The following is a 20,503-nucleotide window of genomic DNA, read 5'->3' as shown; positions in this document are numbered from 1 at the left end:
ACCCAATGCAGCATTGGATCCCAGTACCCTGGGATCCTGGGATCCTGACCTGAGCCAAAGGCAGACGTTTAACTAGTGTGCCACCCAGGCGGCCCTCAACATATTTTCTAATTTCCCTTGTGATTTCTTTTTTGACTCACTGGTTGTTCAAGAATGTGTTGTATAATTTGCACATATTTATGAATTTTTTAAAAATTCCTAATTTCATACCTTTGTGGTTGAAAGAAACACTTGGTATAATTTCAACCTTACATTTCTTAGGACTTGTTTTGTGGCTTAACATGTGACCTATCCTGGAGAATGTTCTGCATGTGCTTGAGAAGAATATTTTGCTGTTATTGTACAGAGTGTTCTGTATGGATCTATATGGTTCAGTTGTTCTGTTTTTCAAATCCTGTTTTCTTATTGATCTTTGGTCTGGTTGATCTGCACATTATTGAGAGTAGGGTATTAAAATCTCCTATGATTATTGTGCTACTTTCAATTTCTCCCTTCAATCTTGTCAATGTTTGCTTCATATATTTCAATGCTCTGCTATTAGGTGCAGAGACATTTATAAACTGCTGTATCTTCCTGGTGACGTGAACAGTTTACCATTATACAAGGTCTTTCTCTCTTACAACAATTTTTGATTTAACATATTCTACAGAAGTAAAGCCATTGCTGCTCTTTTGTGGTTAAAATTTGCATTGGCTATCTTCTTCCATCCTTTCCCTTTAAGCTTCTATACATCCTTACATCGAAAATGAATCTTTTGTAGGCAGCACATAGTTGGACCTTTTCTTTTTAAAAAATCCATTCAGCCATTCAACATCTTTTGATTGGAGAGTTTAATCCTTTTACATTTAAAGTAACTGCTGATACAGAACAACTTAGTTTTGCCATTTCATTGTTTTCTTTACATGGCTTGTGGTTATTTTGTTCGTTTTTCCTCTCTTGCTGCCTTCCTTTGTGTTTCGTTGATTTTTTTTTCTTTTTGTAGTGATATGCTTTGGTTCCCTTCTCATTTTCCTATGTGTAACTCCTATAGTTTTTTTTTTTTTTTTGTCTTTACCATGGAGATTACATAAAATATCTTATGGTTACAACAATCTATTTTAAACTGATAACTTCAGTTACACACAAAAACTTTACTCCTTTTTATCTCCTCCTCATGCTTCATGTTATTATATCTCTTTGTTTTATACCCATTAACACAATTTTTTAAACGATTTTATTTACTTATTTGAGAGAGAGTGTACAAGCACACCTGCAAGAGTGGGGGTGGGGGAAGGCACAGGGAGAAAGAAAAGCAGGCTCCCAGCTGAGCAGGGAGCCCCACACGGGGCTCAACCCCAGGACCCTGGGATCATAACCTGATCTGAAGGCAGATGTTTAAGTGACTGAGCCACCCAGGTGCCCCCATTAACATAATTCTGTGGTTATAGTTCTTTCTTCTGCTTTTATCGTCTAAATTTTACCAGATTTAAGAGTAATTTATGTATCACCATTATAGTATTATAGGATTTTACATTTGTTTATATATTTACCTTTACCAGAGAGTTTTATATTTCAGTATGCTCTTGTGTTCCTGCCTAAAGTCCTCTGGTTTCAACTTGAAAAACTCCCTTTAACAATTCTTGTAAGGCTGGTCTAGTGGTGATGAACTCCCTCAGCTTTTGTTTATTTGGGAAGGTCTTAATTTCCCCTTCAGTTTTGAAGGATACTTTGCAGAATATAATAATCTTGGTTGGCAGGGTTTTTTGTTGTTGTTGTTGTGTTTTTTTTAAGCACTTCTGAATATGTCATCTTGTTCCCTTCTGGCCTTAATGTTTCTGCTGATAATCTGGAGAACTTCCTTGTAGGTGTTATATTCCTTGTGTTCTTTTTTTGCTTTTTCTGGCTGTCAACATTCTCTACCTCTTAACAGTTTGATTATAACATGTCTTGCTGTAGATCCTTTTGGATTTATTCTATTTGGGAGTTATTTGAGCTTCTTGAATTAAGATGTCTAGTTCCTTCCTTAGATTTGATAAGCTGTCTTTTTCTCATTTCTGTGACAACTGCAATACATATAACTGGTGCACTTGATGGTGTTCCATAAACTCTAAGGCTTAATTAACTTTTCTTCATTCCTTTTTTTTTTTTTTAACTTGATTTGATCATTTCAAGTGACACATCTTCAAGTTAACTGCTTGACTAAGACTACTGTTGAACCCCTCTATTAAATTTTTCAATTCAGTTACTGTGTTCTAGCTCCAGAATGTCTATTTGGTGTTTTTTTCTAATTGCTATCTCTTGATATTCTCATTTTGTTTATGCATCATTTTTCTGATTTCATTTAGTTATTTATCTGTATTCAACTATAGTGCATTGAGCTCCTTTAGGATGATTATTTTTCTTTGACAGGCAGTTCATAGCTCTCCACTTCTTTAGGGTAGGTTTGTGCAAATTAATTTTGTTCCTTTGTTTGGGCCATGTTTTCCTGTTTCTTTGTGTGCATTATTTTTTTGTTGCGTTTTCTGCAGTCAAAGAAATAGCCACTTCTTCCAGGCTTTATGGACTTCCTTTTTACAGGAGAAGACTCTCACAATTCAACCTAATGAGAGAATCTGGGAGTCCTCTGAATCTTTTATGGGGATGTGTCTTCTCTGGGATTGTTTATGCAATTTCCCAGAGAGCTTGCCAGTTTTTCAGGAGTTTGCAATCTCTTCCTCCCTCTGGTGTTTGTCTTTGGTACTGCAGGTTCTCTGGTGCTACAATAAGCCAATAGCTCTTTGGTTCTCTGCAGACTTCTGACCTCCAAAGTATGCTGGTTCTGTTACTGCTTCAAGTCATGGGAGACTGAAATGAATCCCTAAAGTAGCCCCTTCAGAAGATGGAAAATTAGATAAACATTCCACTCTTTTTTCTCACCCCCTGCCCCATCTAGACATTAGCTGGGAGCTGGGTGTTTTCTCCCTGAACCTACCTCCATCCGCAGCACTCAGTTTCCTGGTGCTGCAAGAAGCAGCTGAGGACTCTCTAATGTTCCTCAGTCCCCAGGCACTGAAAGTCTGCTGGTTCCCCATCAGTGGTCAGAGTCAGGCAAGTGAGACACTAGTCCCTCAGGTGACCTCCCCAAAGCAGGAACACTGAACATATTCCATTCTTTTCTTTCCCCCTCAAAGGAGAAACTATAAGCTAGAATTTTCCTCCCAATCCCACAATACTGAGCCAGTTTAGGAGAAGGGATACTGTGGTTGATATGAAATGACTTTCTTACCCATTTCAATATGGTTGTTTTTAACTTTGAGTTTGTCTGGGTATTATAGCATCTTAATTGGTTTCTGGAGTTCTCATAAAGGTTCTTTGGGTCATACACCATTGCTAAGTCAGTGTTTCTGTATGGAAATAGGGCTTCCTATTCTACTGTACTGCTGACATCACTCTTGAATTTTTTAAAATGTTATTTATTGTTTTCCTTTTTTAGTAATAACTTACTTATAACTTACTTATATTTCTTGCCCATTTCTATACTGGAGTGTTTGCCTCTTTATGATTGATTTGCAGGAGGCATTTCTATACTTCCCATACTAATCGTCTGTTTTATAGGTTGCAAATATCTTCCAATTCTCTGGCTAATGTTCTCCACTTGTTAATAGCATTTTTGTTTTGCTGTTGTTTCTTCTCAGTTAAGTTTAAAAAAAAATCATTAGTTTGACATAGTTCAGGATGTTGGTAAAGGGTGTACATATACATTGTATCCTACTGATGTTTTAAGTCCATTTTAATAAAGTTCTAATTCTATTATTCAACATTCATCTCAAGGCAAAACTGAAGTCTCTACCTGGCATGTAAATAAATTATTGTAAATGCTTTCCTTGCCTTCCCAGGGACTCTTCTCATTACTTTTTAGGTATAATTTATATCCCATAAAATGTACCTATTTGAAATGTTCAATTAAAGATTCTTAATAAATTACTAAGTTGGACTAATGATCCACTTAGGACACTTCTATCACTTCAAGATCTTCATTTGCAGCAAATCCCTGTTCCTACATTTAGCTCCTGGCAAGAGCTAATCTACTCTCTCTATAGATTTACCTATTATGTACATTATAAAAATGGAATCATATAATATATGGTCTTCTGTGACTGGCTTCTTTCACTAAGCATAATGTTTTTGAGGTTCACACACATTGCAACATGAATCAGTAGACTGTTCCTTTCTTAGTGAGATACAGTATTCTACGGTATGGACATAAGATATTTTGTTTATCCATTCGTGAGCTGATGGTTATTTGGGTTGCTTCCACTTTTTGTTTTTTTGTGAATAATGCTTCTACGAACATCTGTATACAAGTGTTCATGTGCTTATCAGCCATTTGTATATATTTTTTGATGACCTTTTCCAATCCTTTTTAACTGGGTGGTCTTGTTACTGAATTCTTTATACATGGGTTATTTGTCTTATTACTGAGTTCTTTATATATTCTGGGTAGGAGCCCTTTATCAGATACATAATCTGAAAATATATGCTCACAGTTTGTCTTTTCATTTTTTAAATGGTGGTAACAGACAATACTTATTTGTTTATCTATCCAGTTAAGGTGGTCCTTTGGATCATTTCTGGTTTTGAACTATTACAAAATTGAGCAACTGTGAATATTTGTATAGAAATATTTATGACTACCTATGTTTTCATTTATTGTGAGTAAATACTCAGAATGGAGTTGATGGATCATATGGTAAGTGTGTGCTTAACTTCACAATAAACTACTACATTGTTTACCAAAGTGGTGATCCCAAGTCACATTTTCACAGAGAGTAGATGAGAGATCCAGTGGTTCCGTATCTTCTCTAACACATGTTGATGTAAGTGTTTTAGTCATTTGAGAGAGTGTACAGTTGGTATCATGTTTGGGATTTTTCTTTGCTTTTTTTAAACTGTGGTAAAACATACATAATTTTTATTTTTTTAATCTTTTGTACTTGGTAACCATTTAGTAGCATTAAAGGCATTCACATACTGTGTACCCATCACCACAATCTATACCCAAGGCTCTTCATTATCCCTAAGCCCTAACCAAACCTATGGAACCATTAAACAGTAACCCCATTCGCTCTAGCCCCTGATAAACTCTATTCTTTCTATCTCTATTGAGTTTTCCTCTTCTAGGTACTTCATACAAGTGATATCCTACATTATTTGCCCTTCTGTGTCTGACTTATTTCACTAAGCTTGATGTTTTCAAGGTCCATCCATGTTCTTGCATATAAAAAATTTGTATTCCTTTTTATGGCTGAACAATATTCTACTGTATTATGTTTATCCACATTTTATCGACTCCACGTTTTGCTAATGGGAACTTGGGAGTGTTGCTACCTCTTGGCTATTGTGAATAATGCTGCTATGTATGTTGGTGTTCAGATATCTGTTCAAATCCCTGTTTTCAATTCTTCCGAATATATATCCAGGAGCTGGGTCTTATGGTAATTCTGTTTAATTTTTTGAGGAACTGCCAAACTTTTCCACAGTGGCTGTACCATTTAACACTCCCACCAGCAAGACTATCCTTTCAGGAATCATTTCTATAGTTTGTTACATTCCTACCAACAATGCACAAGTTCTACTTTCTTAACTTACTTGCCAACATTTATTATTTTCCATTTTGCTTGTTTTTTAAATTAGACGTCATGCTGATATATGTAATGTGGTATTCCACTGTGTTTCTGATTTGTATTTCTCTAATAATTGTTGGTGCTGGACGCTGTTTCATGTGCTTACTAGCCAGCTGCATATCATCTTTGGAGACATGTATAAACAACTCTTTTGGCCCATTTTTGAACTGAATATTTTGTTGTTGTTGAGTTAAGGGAGTTAAATCCTTATTGGATACATGACTTCCAAATGTCTTCACTCAGTCAATGGGCTGTCTTTTTGCTTTGATAGTATAACTCATAAAAATTCATAATTTTAATGAAGTCTAATTTTTCTACTTTTCCTTTGCTGCTTGTGCTTATGGTGTCATATCCAAAAAAATCACTGCCAAATCAATAAATGAAGATTTTCTCCAGTGTTTTTGCTTAAGAGTTTATAGTTTACTTTAAAGATCAGATGATAAGGATCATATAGGCTGAGAGCAAAGGCCATTTCTGATAGAGCTTTAATTAACAACAGCTTTATAAAAACAAACAAAAAGCAAAAAACAAGGATAAAAGTCCCTCATCCCCAGACTCTCTTGTTAATAATTCGTTAAAAATGAAATGCTCACCAGGGCACCTGGGTGGCTCAGCCGGTTAAGTGTCTGCCTTCGGCTCAGGTCATGATCCTAGAGCCTTGGGATGGAGACCCCGCATCAGGTACCCTGCTCTCAGCAGGGCTTCTGCTTTTCCCTCTGCCTCTGCCCCTCTCCTTGTTCATGCTCCCACTCTCTCAAATGAATAAATACAATCTTAAAAAAAAATTGAAATGCTCACCAATGAAGACGCTTTGAATTCTCTCAGAGTGAAGAATATTTTGTAATGTGATTGATTGCCTTTTAATTTGTCTGAATCTATTTGTTTAGTCTAGATTTTGGAGTATTATGTTTCTTAAAATATGTCATATGTCCACATCACATACCTGTTGCCTTGTAAATACTGTTTGTGTGTGTGTATTTTTAAGACACAGAGTGTACACACACTCTGAGCTCAGCCTTTCCTTTGTGTTCTCTACTGTAAATGTAGGGTTTTTTACTCAATGGGTCACAAGAGATACTGCATGATTTACTGCCCTCTAAAAGTTGAAAGAATAGTGATTAAAAAAAGTTTCATAAAACTCACCAATTTGCCATGTATAAATAATCTCTCCATACAGAATATAACTCTAACTATGAACATGCATTTCCAAAGAATTATAAAATTTTTCTCTCATAACCAGACTGATACATTTTGAAACTTGAGAAAGGGGATGTTTAGTTTAACACCTACCGCCTTTGAGTGTTAAATCCATTAAGATGATTCTCTCGGAGTTCAGACACTAATGATAAAACCATCTGTAAAACAAAATCATTTGCAGGTTAACTCATACTGCAAAACAGGATTACATCAGTTCTATTTTTCTTGGTGTGAGTGATATTTCCGTTGAGATTCCCTCCCCTCCCCTCCCCGTCCTCTCCTTGTTTTACTTTGTCAAAATGAAAAGAAAGCAGTGCCAAGTCCATTTACTAATAACTTGGATTTTATTTTTAATGTCTGTTATTCCACATTCCAATTTAAGCAAATAAACAATAGACAGATCATTAATTTCCTAAGAAAATGAAACTCGTTAAAAATAAAACCACATTGAAATTAACTTATTTTTTCCTTCCTAATTTAGTTCTAGTAATTTTTTAAAATGCTATTTATGTATAAATTTCTAAACGACCAGAACAGTTAACAAACATTAAAAATCTTATAACAGTATTTAGAAGATCATAAATTAAAATTTCTTGAATTTGGCCAAAATTCAAGGCAGAAGAAAACAAAACTATAATACTAAGATGTGAATATATATTACTATTTATAACATTGTAATGTATATTACTTTGTAATATATATTACTATACAATATAAATTACATTGTAATATATATTACTATTTACAACACTGAATTTTTTGCTTTAATGTAAAATTCCTTAAGGTTATCTTAACTACAAAATTTGTCCAACAGTAAAAGGGTGTGTTTATACTGGCTAAGGAAATCTCTTCTCCCAAAAATCTTTGAAAGAATAAATGAGATCTGTTAAGAGAAAAGAGGGGTTGGTTGATTTAGAATAACCTCTCCTGGTTTCCTTTGTTTTTCTCATAATCTCCCGTCTCACACTTCTTCCTTACATGGCTGTAAGTCCACCCAAGGTAAGAAGAGATAAACAGAGAAAAGTTAAACAACTTTCCTGGAAGAGTGAGGTATTTCTTACCCTTTTTTGCCCTGGTACATTAAGCAACAAAAATTTCAATACTAATAAATTAAAAATACTCACATTTTTAAGCAAACCAGGATAGTAATCTGCAGGTGTAAATTCAAGACCTTGAGTAAAAAGACCAACTTCTTTAGTATCAAATCTGAATGCTGAAAGTATATGAGATAACAACCCCTGAAAACCATAAACAGACAAAGTTATTAAAAGTGAGTGCAAGTGCCTGTTACCTCTAACGCCTGCAGTCTAGGTCATCCGTAAATGCACTCATCTCTATAAAATGATTAATCGTAATTTGTCCAAATACCCAGTTCACATGGATTCATGGTATAAAGAATAAGTCACCATTAAAATTATCACATTACAAATAGGTCAATTTAAACAATTATTAACAGTGAAGCAAAAATATATCATGAATGAACAGTGCTTTAACCATATAAAGATTGGGATCATGGGGTGCCTGGGGTGGCTCAGTTGGTTAAGCCATCTGCCTTGACTCATGTCATGATACCGGGGCCCTGGGATCGAGTCCCGCTTCAGGCTCCTTGCTCAGCAGAGAGTCTGCTTCTCCCTCTGCCGCTCCCACTGTTTGTGCTGACAAATAAATAAATAAAATCTTATTGAAAATAAAGAATGTGATATTTATTGTTTTTAAACTCAGCAAAATATTTTTATCAAAGTAGCTATAATAATTTAACACATGACAAGAAACAGACCACAAACTACTAGGCAAAGCTGATGCAATAAATGGTGTTACACAGGAATGCTATTTGAAAAAAAAATTAGAAATGTTAAACATCAATGTAAAGAGATCAATGTAAAAATGAAGTAATAAGAAGAAAACATAAGTATTTTTCAGGCATCTGAATGGGGAAGAACTTTGTAAACGGAGAATCAAAAGAGCAAATTATTGGTTGTTCTAAACAGAAATAAAACCTTGTGCTTTCAGAAATTAAAACAAGCACAATCTAGGAAGAATATTACTAACAAATAACAGATCATAAATAATGTGCAAAATATAGCACTAAGAACATAAAAATGAGTATGAACAGAAAATTCATAAAAGGAAATACAAATGTGCAAGAAACAACCTCTAAATGTTCACCCTCATAAACTCTAAGGGTGAATTTAAACATCAACATACTATTTTTCACTTACTGAATTAAAGATTTTTACAGACCTAAATACTGAATGCTAATCTGGGTTCTCTGAAACAGGTACTCTGTGTGAGCCACTGAAATATAAATGGGTATCCCTACGTCCTGCTGCTCTGAACCACACTGAGGCACCCCCAGAGGGTCTGAGTGCATGTAACACGGCTCCCTACCCACCCCCAAGCTTGGATTGCCAGGGCTAGTCTACCCAGGGGTTATAACCTGAACAAAGGTGCCTTATAGGTTAGTAAAAGCCTGCCTTATAGAGAGCAATTTGAAAATACATATTAAAGGTTTTTAAAAGCATTCATAACTTTTCATGTATCTGGCACATGTTTAAGGAAATAAATCCAAATATGATGATGGGGATTATATTCAGAGATGTTCACTACAATGTTATTTCTCATAGTGAAAAATGTCTAACAGCAGGAACTGATTAATTTATAAAGCCTTCATTGTAAACCATTAAAATGTTTATAAAGATTTCATGAGAGTATTTTACAATGTCAAATGAAGAAAGGAAGATACAAATGTTAATACACAGCAACAATCTCATCAATATAAAAAATAATCCATACATGGAAATGAAAAATATTGGAAGAAACTATCACCAAATGTTAACAGTCTCTGAGGTGGTGCTATTATGAGTATATGTATTTTTTCTACTTCAATACATTTTCCAGTTTCCTATGTGTGTATGTGTAATATTACTATAATAGAAAAAAATTACTTTTTGAAAAAGTGTTGTATTTGGAACTATTTTTCAACAGCAGCTTTACTGAGATACAATTCATATACTATAAAATTTACTCTTTAAAGTGTACAACCCCATGGTTTTTAGTATATTTACAGGGAAAGAGCCATTTTATTCTTTTTTAAGTCCTGCACTACATTTTATAAGTACACATTATGACATAAAATAAACTATGTGCCTCTAAATGTATGAGTCCACACACTTGGTCCACAAATACTTGGAGGACCATTGAATCCAGGGAAAGAGGATGTTATTACCTCAGTCAAGAGTAGGCCCCACCAAGCCAGGACAACAAACTTACCAGTAATGCCCAGGGTCAATGGCATCATTTCAATTTTATCATGAACTGTTTTACATACTCAAAAAGACACAAAATAATATGACAAATTTCACCCATCATCACATTTAACAAGCATTAGAAACACCAAGGAGGCCTTCTGTGCCATCTCTCCTTTTCCCCACCAGTTCTACAGCCGTCCTTCCTTCCAGGGAGAATTCTAGCCTGATCTGGTATGCACCCTTTCTTGTAGACCAGGTACTTTCTCCCTGTGAGCTCAGACTTGCCTCATGATTCTTAAAACAGGACTCCAGGCAACACTACTAAGTCATGCAGGTTAAAAACTGCTGCCCTGCATGCAATCCCATTTAATATTTTCAAACTGGAAAAATTTACAGCAAGTTAGGGGCGCCTGGATGGCTCAGTGTGTTAAAGCCTCTGCCTTTGGCTCAGGTCATGATCCCAGATCATGGGATCGAGCCCCACATGGGGCTCTCAGCTCAGCGGGGAGCCTGCTTCCCTTCCTCTCTGCCTGCCTTTCTGCCTACTTGTGATCTCTGTCAAATAAATAAATAAAATCTCTCTAAAAAAAAAAAAAACTTATAGCAAGTTAAAGTGCCTTTGATAAATTACTAACTACTTAGCAAAAGATACTGATGATATTTTAAAAACCCAACAACAACATCTATCACATGACTTTACAAATACAAGTCACTGATGGGGGAGAAAAACAGATATATAGATGGTTAAAAGTAAACTTCTTATAAGGTATAAAATACTTAAGAGATCAGGGCATCTGGATGGCTCATTGGTTAATGTCTGTCTTCAGTTCAGGTCATGATCCCAGGATCCTAGATTGATGCCCACATCAAGCCCCACATCAGACCCCTGCTCAGCAGGGAGCCTGCTTCTCCCTCTGCTCTCATCTTCTGCTCTCTCTCAAATTAATAAAATCTTTTAAAATGAAATAAATAAATAAATAAAATACTTAAGAGGCTTTTTACCAGAGTGAAAAAGAAAAGGCTGGATGGAAGCCATTTACATATTATTTGTCTTTTTCTCTCTTTCAGTTCAAAGCTGTCCTTTAAAATACAGAAAGCAAACAGGAACGGAGGACAGCCCAGTTGGTTTCAACCATCAAGTGCAATCTGGCTGAGAGTAAGCAGTCATGGTCAGGCTTACTGGCAAAGCCAGGGGAGGTAAATTACAGCCAGTGTGACAAATAAATAAAATCTTTTAAAAACTCAAAGGCCCAGGATGTGAGTGTTTCTCCTCCTTTGAGGAGCGGTGTGTACAAGTGAGTTCTGCATAGCTCACCTCAGTAGGAAGCCTACATCATGTACGTGGAAACTGGGGCCTGACTATGTGAAGTGCCATGCAGGTGCTCCAATGAAGAAAAGGCCAGTCAGGCCAGGCACATCTATGTGGAGGCACCCAAACCAGACCCGACACGGGGAGGGAGAAAGCTGGACTTGGTTTGGAAAGAGGCTGGGCCAAGAACTCAGAGCAGGGGGCAGTCTGGGTTTTCAATGGTGGAGGTAAGCTAGACCGAGGGATGGCAGTACCGGAAGTGCTTAACTTTCTGCCATCAGACTTTCAGCATTCTATTTAACAAACATTTAAAGCACTAAGAGCTGTTCATATGACAAATAACAACTCACAGTTTATGCTATGAGTATATTATTAAATCTGTGTTGGAGATGAGGAAACTAAAACACACTTAGCTTAAATAACGCGCCCAAGGCTGGTTACTTATTTTATGGCCAAACCTTGTAAGGAACTTCCCTGTAACCACTCTCCATGGGTGGATGGAATAGTTTTCTTTTTTATTTTTTTTAGTTAACTTAGAGTTTTTTGGGTTTTTAAAATATTTTATTTATTTGTCAGAGAAAGAGAGAACACAAGAAGGTAGAGTGGCAGGCAGAGGCAGAGAGAGAAGCAGGCTCCCCACCAAGTAGGCAGCCTGATGTGGGCCTTGATCCCAGGACCCTGAGATCATGACCTGAGCCAAAGGCAGCCGCTTAACCAACTGAGCCACCCTGGCATCCCTGGAATCATTTTCTAACATAACAATGTAAAAGTGATTGATTGCTGGACTTATTACCCTTTAGCTCTTAATTAGTCTCCAGGTAAAGCCTAAACTTATTCCCAAAGCTAAGCACCCCACTAGGGCTGACTTTCCCTCACTAGCTTGTTCGGAGCCACACAGGGCTACAGGCTCTTTGGCCCCTAAGGACTTTAGGATGTTCTAGTCCCTCTGCCATGACTGATCCTCCAGACCTGGTTAAAAGCCACTTCTTGAGGGGATTCTAACAATTAAGACAACTAAGATTTATGGAATGCTTTCCATGTGTGAAATACTTTGCTAAGTTCTCTAAGTATGGTATCTCACTTAAAGTCCCATAAATCAAGTTTTTAATAAAATTTAATTAAGCAAGTTTCAATTAAACCACCTATAAACAGGTGGCTGCTGTCATAATTCACATGATTGACCCTTAAAGAATTAAAGCACAAAATACTACAAGCTTAGTTGGTATAAAAAGTAACAGTGTATGTACAATAGAAGGAAACCAATTTCAAGGCTGTAACAGAGATAGGTTAAGATTGTAGATCTTAAGGAAAAACCTGCCAAGGCTTTTCCCTATAAATCCAGTGCCTCCCAGAAGCACTCACATCCTGGGCCTTGGACCAATGCGTGGAGGCTGGTTTCCTAAAAGTACGTGAGTTACTTTGGCAGCTGAGCCAATGAAAGTTTAAAAAAAAAGAAAGAAAGAAAGATGAAAATAAAGGAAAAGAAAAGAAAAGAGAAAAAGAAAAAAAGGGAAAAAAAAAAAAAAAACAAGGACATTCAGTAGATTCAGAGGGTGCGACTAGGGATTGTGAATACTTCCTGAGTAATGTTTAAAATAGCCATAAACAGTTCCCTTGATGGTATTCACAATGCTTGCATTATGTAAGCTGACTATAACATTTAAGGTCTTGGAAAAATGAAAACAACTTAATTGGCAGACCTGTCCTGGCCTAAATTCCTAAAATGATATGGTTAGAAACTGGTTTTTAAAAAATCAAATGCTGTAAGTATTAGTTCCCTGCCCCACCTCCTGTTTAAAAAACAAAAACAAACAAAGAAAACCCCCGAACTATACTACTCAGTGTTGGCAAGGATGTGGTGAGAGGGGCACTTTGTCCCTGCTGGAGTACAAATCTGTAAAGCCTTTCTGGGAAGTCACTTGATGATATATATAGCCAAAGCATTACGGTTCATATCCTTTTACTCAGTAATTTAATTTCCAAGAATATATCTTAATGAAAGTTTTAGGTTCACAGCAGAATTACTTATAACAGTGAAAAACTACAAGCAACCCAAGTACCCCACACAACACTGGATTGGTTGAATTCATCATAGTCTATGCAACAGTGTGAATTATGTTGAAAAAGATATTTAATCACACAGAAAAAGATTATGTAACATTAATTTAAAAAGCAAGCAAATTGTATGTTCAACGTGATTTTAATTGTGTATGGAAAAACAGTGCTGAGAAGAAATAAAATAAATAGTTAATACAGATTTTTTTTTCTAGCAGTGATTAAAAATTTTTTCTTTCAACTATCTGTATTTCCAAAGTTTCCACAATTACCAAAGGTGGTTACTTACTCTATGGCCAAAACTTACATAAGGAACCTCCCTATATCCACTCTACATGAGGCAACAGGAATAGTTTTTTGTCATAACAATGCAAATCTGATTGGTTTTCAGCATAAGACTCTTTATGGCTTACTTTTTATCACAGAAAATGTTTTGTAAAACAAAATTACATGCTTTAACTTATGTCTGTTTTTTCCCATAATTCCCTAGTACGAATTGCTATGGAGGGCCACAGGAGTTTTATCCCTGGTAAAATAAGCATAGATCCTCAGAAACAGCATACTGAGGCTGGATATGGTCACATAACTTCAGAACAGATACCTCAAACTCTAGACTTTAAAATATCTCTTTTAAAGTAAACTTAAAATTTGATAAGCACTTCTCCTTGCTAAGAATTCTTTTTACCGCCACCTAGTGGCTAAAAAATTCATTCCTACTGTAATATGCTAATTGATTATTTTGTAAATACTGACAGAGCAATCTTGGAAATTCTCTATTTCAGTCCTCTCGTTTTACTAATGAACTGAAGAGGAACAGCGTTTCTGAATACAGAAATCAGCATCCACAAAAAGGATGTGAATGTAAACATGCAGGTTCCGACTTGAAGGACACAGAGAAAACATGCAAATACATCCCCCTGACTTGCGATCTAAAATCCTTAAGGGTGGAGGGTGTAGGAACAAACACAGCGGTGTACAAAACATGTGAAGCCCAATTTTGGTTCATGCAGGAGTTTTAAGAACTGCTAATGTTTGAAAAGCCATTTTAAAACTGCTTATACCATGAAGGTGAAGTTTCATAAGGAGAGAAATTTTAAATAAATTAGAGGAAAATCCACTGCCCTTGTTTTCAGGTGTTCTCTTCTGTCCTCACCTCACTATATCTGCTCCATCTTGTAACAGGCAGCACATTTACAGGCGGGTTAGGAAACTTGGAGCAATGAGGCTGTGGTTTGGCACAGGGTTGGCTTGTGGAAGAAGGACTGTGGTTTCTGCTCAGGCTAGGAGAGCCAAACTGTGGTCAATCTTCTTGAACTGAGACAGAGCACATATTTCATGCTTCTCCAAACAATTTCTTCATCTCATCATTAAGTCTTTTAGAATTTCCAACACTTTGGTCTCTACTGCATCTAGCTCTTTATATATAAATAAAAACTGTTTGTAAACAAGGATCCTTTATTCATTCAACAAACACACTGAATGTGATGTATATTTAAGCCATGCTATTAAGTGGTTGGGATGAGAAGTCCCTACAGCCCAAGGAAGGGAGATGGCGATGGAAACAGCCATAATATAAGACAGAATGCAGTGCGTGCTGTAACAACGGGGTAAGAAAATCACTGTGGGAACAGAGGAAATAATGATTAATTCCAACTGTAGGGTTTCAGAATGCTCCCAGAGATGATGACTTCTGAGCTGATTCTGACAGCTGGGTTCGGACAGAAAGAGTGAGGGGAAGGAGGCAGGGAAAGAGAGAAAGAGAGGCTGTGTGATGGGACAGACAGAGAAAACCACTAGGGAAGGAGCAGAGAGAAGTAGAGTGAAAGGGGCCATAGTAGGCAGGGCAGAGACTCCTGGGGAAATGCTCCTGTCACTCCTCCCGCTCTCAGCCTTTGCTGCATGCCAAAGCATAGCCCTGCCGCCACCCCCTCCCAGCCTTGCCCTGGGGAGGGGGAGTGCTCAGCCCACCTGGTCAAACTTCTCTTTCCTGGTCCTTGAATCCCTGCAATTTGGCCAGCCCTGCTGTCCTCACGTTCCCACCTCTGGACCATTTTTTTCTCCTAAGAAAACCCACAACCTCCACACATTTCTGACTGCCAAAATTACACATCCTTCAAAATCTTCTTTCTCCAAGACTCCCGATCCAGTTCCTCGGAGGATGAGATCAGATTCTCCTGAAATCTCCATGGTATCCTATCTGTATTTCTTTGACAGTGCCTACCAAGTTCTGCCTCACACTGTAGTTATCCTTTTCCTCCTCTACTCATTAGCCACAGGCTCCCCCAAGATCTTTCTACCTTCATACTCCCTAGAGCAACTGTTAACTAGCCCTCCGCTTTGCATACACTAGGCATTCAATAAACACTTGCAGAATAAAAATAAATAGAATGGATTGCTCATTTATAGTTACTGAACAATATAATTACTGCAGGATCCCTCTGTGACCTCGTTACAGTAGAAAATGATAAATTTTCCTTTTTACAATTTGCTTTCCTAAGTTTCAGCCCATAAAACACCCACAGAAGAGTGGAAAAAACATGACATTGCTTAAGTGCTTTAACTTCAAAGGGGTTTACTTAATTTGGTAACACTGACTGGAACCTGGCACACCACTGTGAATGTAGTTTCACTGAATAATATGCTGCTTTGGGGCTACTAAGTTTGTGACAATCTACAAGTACCACAGGATGAGAGCACCCAGAAGGGACAAGGAGAAACAGCAGCAGGGACCATCTCTGCTGAAAGGGGCACTGGAAAATCACAAATCTGTCTTGACTATCCTTGAATAAAAACTGTAACACATAGGTACACATTTTAAAAACTTTTTCCTGCAAACTTGAATGGTAAAACAAAGCTTTTACTAATTCAATCTAATTTATTTATTTTTGACCAAAAAATTTAATCCTTGAGGTATAGCATGTGTTTAATCTTCTCTTAAGCTTGTACAAAAGCATCCAGTCTATTCAGTTGTTGGCCAACAGAACTGATGCCATTTCAAATATTGGCCAGGTTCATTTACCATATAAAAGACCTGTGCCCAAATACTGAATTAGTCACTTCTTTTTTCATATTCTCATGGCATTTTATATAAACATCTAGCAAAACATTTTTGTTATTATCCTGTTTGTTACACTTAATGTTAAAATTTCCAATTAAATCCCTGAAAGTGATTTATATTTTCCTAAATTAGATACTATAGTGAAAACTGGCTAATTTTCTTAAACACAATCTTAAATCATCATTTCCCTTGACAACAAACACCATCTAGAATACAGACCAATATATAAGCACTGCCTAAACATATTACTTCACCAAAAAAGAAGAAAAGTTGCCCTCTATAAAGCAAACTGGACCAGCAGTGCTCTGTGCATGGCACTACATGACAAAACAACAAAGAAGATAAATGTCACAAAATTTCAAGACAAATATTAAAGACCTACCTAAATGGAGAGAAATACTGTGGCCTCAGCAAGAAAAATTCAGTATCATAAAGATGTGTAAATACTCTGTCATAGAGACTCAATGTAGTACCATTAATAATCCTAAATAGATTTTTTTTGGTGGAACTTCAGAAGCTTTTCTAAGACGTACATAGAAAAGCAAGCACAGCACATGTTAAGGCAAATAATAAAATTATAGAAATAAACACATAGCACGACTCCAACTCTGAAGTTCAAAAGCAGGCACACTATACAAGGTGTTAGTCAGAGATACATATACAAGGGGCAGAACTACGAATTCTGCAAATTATTTCTGGATGAAGGTTCTAAGAGACAAAGTGGGATAAAGCAAATTAAATATTTTACACCATCACAATTATTCTGTGCCTGTTAGTCTGAAGCACCCATAATACTGACACTTCTCAGCAAAAAAGTACCATTATAATGATGTAGTTTCACTGCTAACTCTTCTAAAATTTGAAATCTTTAATATCTAAAATTATAAGGAAGACTGTTTTCATGTTATGTTATAATGCATACCCACTGCTCTTCATGAAACTATAAAAGAACTAAGATATAAATTGCTTGAAAAGTTATTTAGAATTCTGTAAATTAAAAACATTTTCTAAGTCTCAATAGTATTTTTTTTATTTCTATAAATTAAGGATTTAAAAATATTTCAAAATGTAGCTTGCAAATGTAACTGGCATACCACCAGGTACTAGATTAATCTGCATTCCAAATCAAGAATAAATGATATGGTTTTATTTCTACTATGTTCCTTCTAAAAATCAGACATGTTTAATTTAAAATTATTTTGAGGGAAAAAACCCTCATTTTCATTGCAAATATTTGTGATTATGCATACTTCAGTGAAGTGGTAATAAATAGACTTTAAGGAATGAAAACAGCATAAGCTTAGAACTTATACATTATTTCCTTCAACACAAGATAGCAGTCTAAATAAATTAGCCTAAATAATGACAATTCCCAATCTGGAACCCAACAATTTGTTCCCACCAGTCTCACTTATTAGTCTTATTTGGGCATGGAAGGTTCAGTCTAATAAATCTGCAATTACCACAGTTCCTTTTATTCCAATTTAATATTGAAACTGTAAATGATTTCTAATTTTATAGAATCAGTATCTACTCAAGCCAAAGGGAAACTAGCCACATAAAATGTGTTGAGAAACACCCTTCCCTACTACTGGGGAAGCATGGTTCAAGAAATTAGGGTGCAATATTCAATATCTAGTCATTGATTATTTTGCCATTTTCATAAGCCACACACTGTGAGGTTTAAAAGTTCAAATATGATTGCAAATCAGGGAAGAGGCCAGAGCATAATTGCTTTCTTCCTCAGAAAACTTTAAATCCTACCATTTAAAACAAATGGATTTATTACTGGGAACTCTTTTAAGTAAAGGTTAGCGCAGAGAAGCTATGTATCGATCAAGCCCTCTAGGAGGCTGCTGAAATACCCTTAAGATAAGTAGGTTTTTCTCAGTCTCTGCACTGTTGACATTTTGGGCCTGACAATTCTTTGTTGTGGGGGGTTAACCCGTGCTTCCCTGGCCTCTACCAACTATATGCCAGTAGCAACCCCTGCCCCAATTTATAACCAAAAATCTCTCCAGATATTGCCAAACCCCCTTAAGAGCAAAACAGTCCCAGCTAAGAAGCTCTGGTTTAAACACACGCCAGCTTTTTAAAATTAGTTTGGATTACAGTTTGTGCATGTCCCTGCTATTTCTGATACAAAGATGAGTACTGGTAATATAAAGAAGACTCTGTAATTGATATGGAAATAACTACAGGAGTTAGTAATACGTGAAGAAAGTAAGTTACAGAATAATACATGCAGCATTATTCCCTTTATATGAAAAGAAACCAAGAAATTAATGTATTTTCATATATAAATGCAAAGACTAGAAGGATCTATAGATCTTCCACAACTTATGATAGGGTTATGTTCCAACAAGCATATCATAAGCTGAAAATATTTTAAGTTGAAAGTGCATTTAACATCCCTACCTAATCCACCCAACATCACAGCTTAACCAGGGCGACCTTAATTAACTATGTTCAGAACACTTACATTACCCTGTGGTTGGGCAAAATCCCCTGAAGCAAAGCCCATTTTATAATAAAAATTGACTATCTCACGTAAATTATGAAATGCTGTACTGAAAGTGAAACGCAGAATGGCTGTGTGGGTACAGAATGGTTGTCAGTGTTACAGGTCCTTCACCCTCGTGATTGCTGGCTGATGGGAGCTGTGGCTGCTTAGCATCATGTGAGAGGATCATACACATATCCTTGGCCTGGGAAGAGATCAAAATTCAAATTCTGAAATATGGTTTCTACTGAATGTGTATCACTTTTGTACCATCACAAAGTCAAAAAATTGTCAGTTGAACCATTAAAAGTCAGGGACTATCTGTACAGTCTGTTGATACCAGAGATTACTTCTGTGGAGGGGTATGGGATTGGGAGAAGCCTCCTATGTTCGGATTGTTTGATTTTTTTGGTTTATGAGACTATATTTATGTATTATTTGTGTAATTTAAAAAATAAAGGAAAGAAAAAGGTTGTGGGATCTTAAAATTAAACAGACTTTGATTCTAGTTATATAATCTTGGGGTAATTTTTTTCTTAAACAGTATCAGACTTCCCTAGTTCCCATTTCTATAAAATGTTAAGTGATAAAATTGATGTTTGTTACAAAACTAAGTGAGGCGCACGCATGAGAGTGTTGGCTCGCTGCATATCCCTGATCGTCAGCAGCTGCTCTGCTCAATCTCAGTTTGAGTAAGGAGAGACTAGGACAGCCAGCCAAGTAACCCTGCTCCTGGGTTTGGGTTACGTTAACCTTCTCTCTCTTCATTATCACGGTCAAGGTCCACCTCCTGCCCCAGTCTTGCATATACTTATCTGACAGGGGGCCTACCACCTCTAGGCTTATTATCTTCATGATCAGGTGAGAAATGAATGAAGAGACCAAGGAAGAGCCAGTGGAAGGGTGATCTACCTCAGTGTTTCTCCTGGCGTGATGTGGAGACACGCACCTCAACCAGAATCATCTGGGTTCTATCACCATGCAGACATACCACTGAATCAAAACCTCTGGGTATGGAGCTCCCACCTCACTGCATTGTGAAGTTTAAGGATCACTACCCTAGCACCTGCCCACGCCCAAACACTATGTATATTTATCTCCCATCCACTGGGGAAGAAATCAAGACAGAGAGAAGCCCCGGTCATCCTATCACTTCCCTACCTTTGCTGGAGTTAATCCTTCTCTGATCCAAAATCTACTATAACAGTAAGCCAAACAAGCTTTAGATCATCCTGTACAAGGTTACTTGAGAAGCTGAATGAGAATACTTTGGAGTGGAAACATCCTAGGACTTGGGAGTCAAACATTCTTAGGTTCAACTGGCAACTCTTGCTCACTGGAAAATATCACTTACTGTCACTAAGCTTCAGTTTCTAAATTATCTCTGAAATGGAGAAATTAATACCTCTAAAGGCTAGGAGGACTGAAAGAAATCTTGTATGAAAATCACCTGGCTAGAGATCTGGCTCACAGTAAGTGCTAAATAAATGT

The 20,503-nt window shown here is 36.7% G+C and overlaps 1 protein-coding gene across 3 annotated transcripts in view; it reads right to left on the bottom strand.

The window, feature by feature from the left end:
* FANCC (FA complementation group C) overlaps nucleotides 1-20,503 on the bottom strand; it is a 263,906-nt gene that overhangs the window by 87,356 nt on the left and 156,047 nt on the right. For all 3 annotated transcript variants that reach the window (XM_032308876.1, XM_032308877.1, XM_032308878.1), the window contains exons 5-6: nucleotides 7,964-8,077; nucleotides 6,933-6,997 (exon numbers count right to left, since the gene is read on the bottom strand). In XM_032308876.1, coding sequence (XP_032164767.1) covers nucleotides 6,933-6,997; nucleotides 7,964-8,077 — 179 coding nt within the window. The remainder of the gene's footprint in view (nucleotides 1-6,932; nucleotides 6,998-7,963; nucleotides 8,078-20,503) is intronic.

This window comes from Mustela erminea, chromosome 12 (assembly GCF_009829155.1).
Source record: "Mustela erminea isolate mMusErm1 chromosome 12, mMusErm1.Pri, whole genome shotgun sequence".
NCBI classification, from domain to species: domain Eukaryota; kingdom Metazoa; phylum Chordata; class Mammalia; order Carnivora; family Mustelidae; genus Mustela; species Mustela erminea.
The sequence above is the reverse complement of the archived record's forward strand: the minus strand, read 5'-3'. Positions and strand labels throughout refer to the sequence as shown.